Here is a 2,048-nt window from a genome sequence, read left to right on the forward strand (position 1 = left end):
ATGATCAGTCAGAAAAAGACCAGGGGCCGACTGTGCAACAGACCATCAATTGCTCTTATGAAAGGTCAAGTTGAAGTAGAAGAAAATTAAAACAAACCCACAAGAGCCAAAGTACAACTATCAGTATATCCCACCTGAATTTACAGAGCATCTAAAGAACAGATTTGACACATTGAACACTAATGACTGAAAACCAGGTGAGTTGTGGGATGACATCAAGGACATAAGACATGAAGAAAGCAAAAGGTCATTAAAAAGACAGTAAAGAAAGAAAAGATAAAAATGGATGTCAGAAGAGACTCTGTAACTTGATCTTGAATGTAGGGTAACTAAAGCAAAAGGATGAAATGATGAAGTAAAAGAGCTGAACAGAAGATTCCAGAGGGCAGCTCGAGAAGACAAAGTATCATAATGAAATGTGTAAAGACTTGGAGTTAGAAAACCAAAAGAGGAGAACATGCTCAGCATTTCTCAAGCTCAAAGAGCTTAAGAAAAATTTAAAGATTCGAGTTGAAATATTGAAGGGCTTTATGGGTAAAATATTGAGAGAAGCATCCAAAGAATATGAAGGAATACACAGACTTACGCTGTACCAAAAAGAATTGGTCGACATTCAACCATTTCATGAGGTAGCATATGATCAAGAACCGATGGTACTGAGGGAAGAAGTTCAAGCTGCACTGGAGGCACTGTTGAAAAACAAGGCTCCAGGAATTGATGGAATACCAATTGAAATGTTTCAACAAACGGATGCAATGCTGGAAGCACTCACTTGTCTATGCCAAGAAATTTGGAAGACAGCTATCTGGCCAACCGACTGGAAGAGATCCATATTTGTGCCCATTCCAAAGAAAGGTGATTCAACAGAATGCAGAAATCATTGAACAATATCATTAATATCACATGCAAGTAAAATTTTGCAAAAAATCACTCAAAGCTCTTCCCGTAAGCGGCCTGAGGTGATCTTGCAAAATGGCTCGCTACTCACTTGACCCAGAAAACCCCACAAAATCATGCAAATCAAGAGGTTCAAATCTTCAGGTCCATTTTAAGAACACCCGAGAAACTGCCCAGGCCATCAAGGGTATGCATATCAGAAAAGCCACCAAGTATCTGAAAGATGTCACTTTGCAGAAGCAGTGCGCGCCGTTCCGACGATATAATGGTGGAGTTGGTAGATGTGCCCAGGCCAAGCAGTGGGGTTGGACACAGGGTCGGTGGCCCAAAAAGAGTGCTGAATTTTTGCTCCACATGCTTAAAAATGCAGAGAGTAATGCTGAACTTAAGGGTTTAGATGTAGATTCTCTGGTCATTGAGCACATCCAGGTGAACAAAGCCCCCAAGATGCGCCGCTGCACTTACGGAGCTCATAGTCGAATTAACCCATACATGAGCTCCCCTTGCCACATTGAGATGATCCTTACTGAAAAGTAACAGATTGTTCCTAAACCAGAAGAGGAGGTTGCACAGAAGAAAAAGATATCCCAGAAGAAGCTGAAGAAACAAAAACTTATGGCTCGGGAGTAAATTCAGCTTAAAATAAAATACAAATTAAAGCAAGAAAAAAAATCACTCAAAAATGGTCTCAACAGTACATCAATAAGGAACTGCCAGAAATTCAAGCTGGATTCAGCAGAGGACGTGGAATGAGGGATCTCACTGCTGATGTCAGACGGAGCTTGCCTGAAAGCAGAAAATATCAGAAAGATGTTTACCTGTGTTTTATTGACTATGCAACAGCATTTGACTGTGTGAATCATAACAAATTATGGATAAAATTGCGAAGAATGGGAATTAATCGTGCTCATGAGGAACCTGTGCATAGACCAAGAGGCAGTCGTTCAAACAGAACAAGGGATGCTGAATGGTTTAAAAACAGAAACGGTCTGTGTCAGGGTTGTATCCATTCACCATACTTATTCAATCTGAAAGCGAAGAGAACTTGAAGCACTTACTGATGAAGAGCAAAGATTACAGCCTTTGGTATGGATCACGCCTCAACAAAAAGACAACAAGAATTTCTCACAACTGGATCAATAAGGAACATC

The 2,048-nt window shown here is 40.4% G+C and overlaps 1 protein-coding gene across 1 annotated transcript; it reads left to right on the plus strand.

Annotated features, from left to right (window-relative positions):
* The first annotated feature begins 921 nt into the window (after window positions 1-921).
* LOC100671104 (large ribosomal subunit protein uL22-like) lies at window positions 922-1,542 on the plus strand. Its single transcript, XM_064278116.1, has one exon. It carries the CDS (start codon window positions 973-975, stop codon window positions 1,432-1,434), a length of 462 nt encoding a protein of 153 aa, XP_064134186.1. The 5' UTR covers window positions 922-972; the 3' UTR covers window positions 1,435-1,542.
* Window positions 1,543-2,048: the final 506 nt, after the last annotated feature.

Source organism: Loxodonta africana, chromosome X (assembly GCF_030014295.1).
Source record: "Loxodonta africana isolate mLoxAfr1 chromosome X, mLoxAfr1.hap2, whole genome shotgun sequence".
NCBI classification, from domain to species: domain Eukaryota; kingdom Metazoa; phylum Chordata; class Mammalia; order Proboscidea; family Elephantidae; genus Loxodonta; species Loxodonta africana.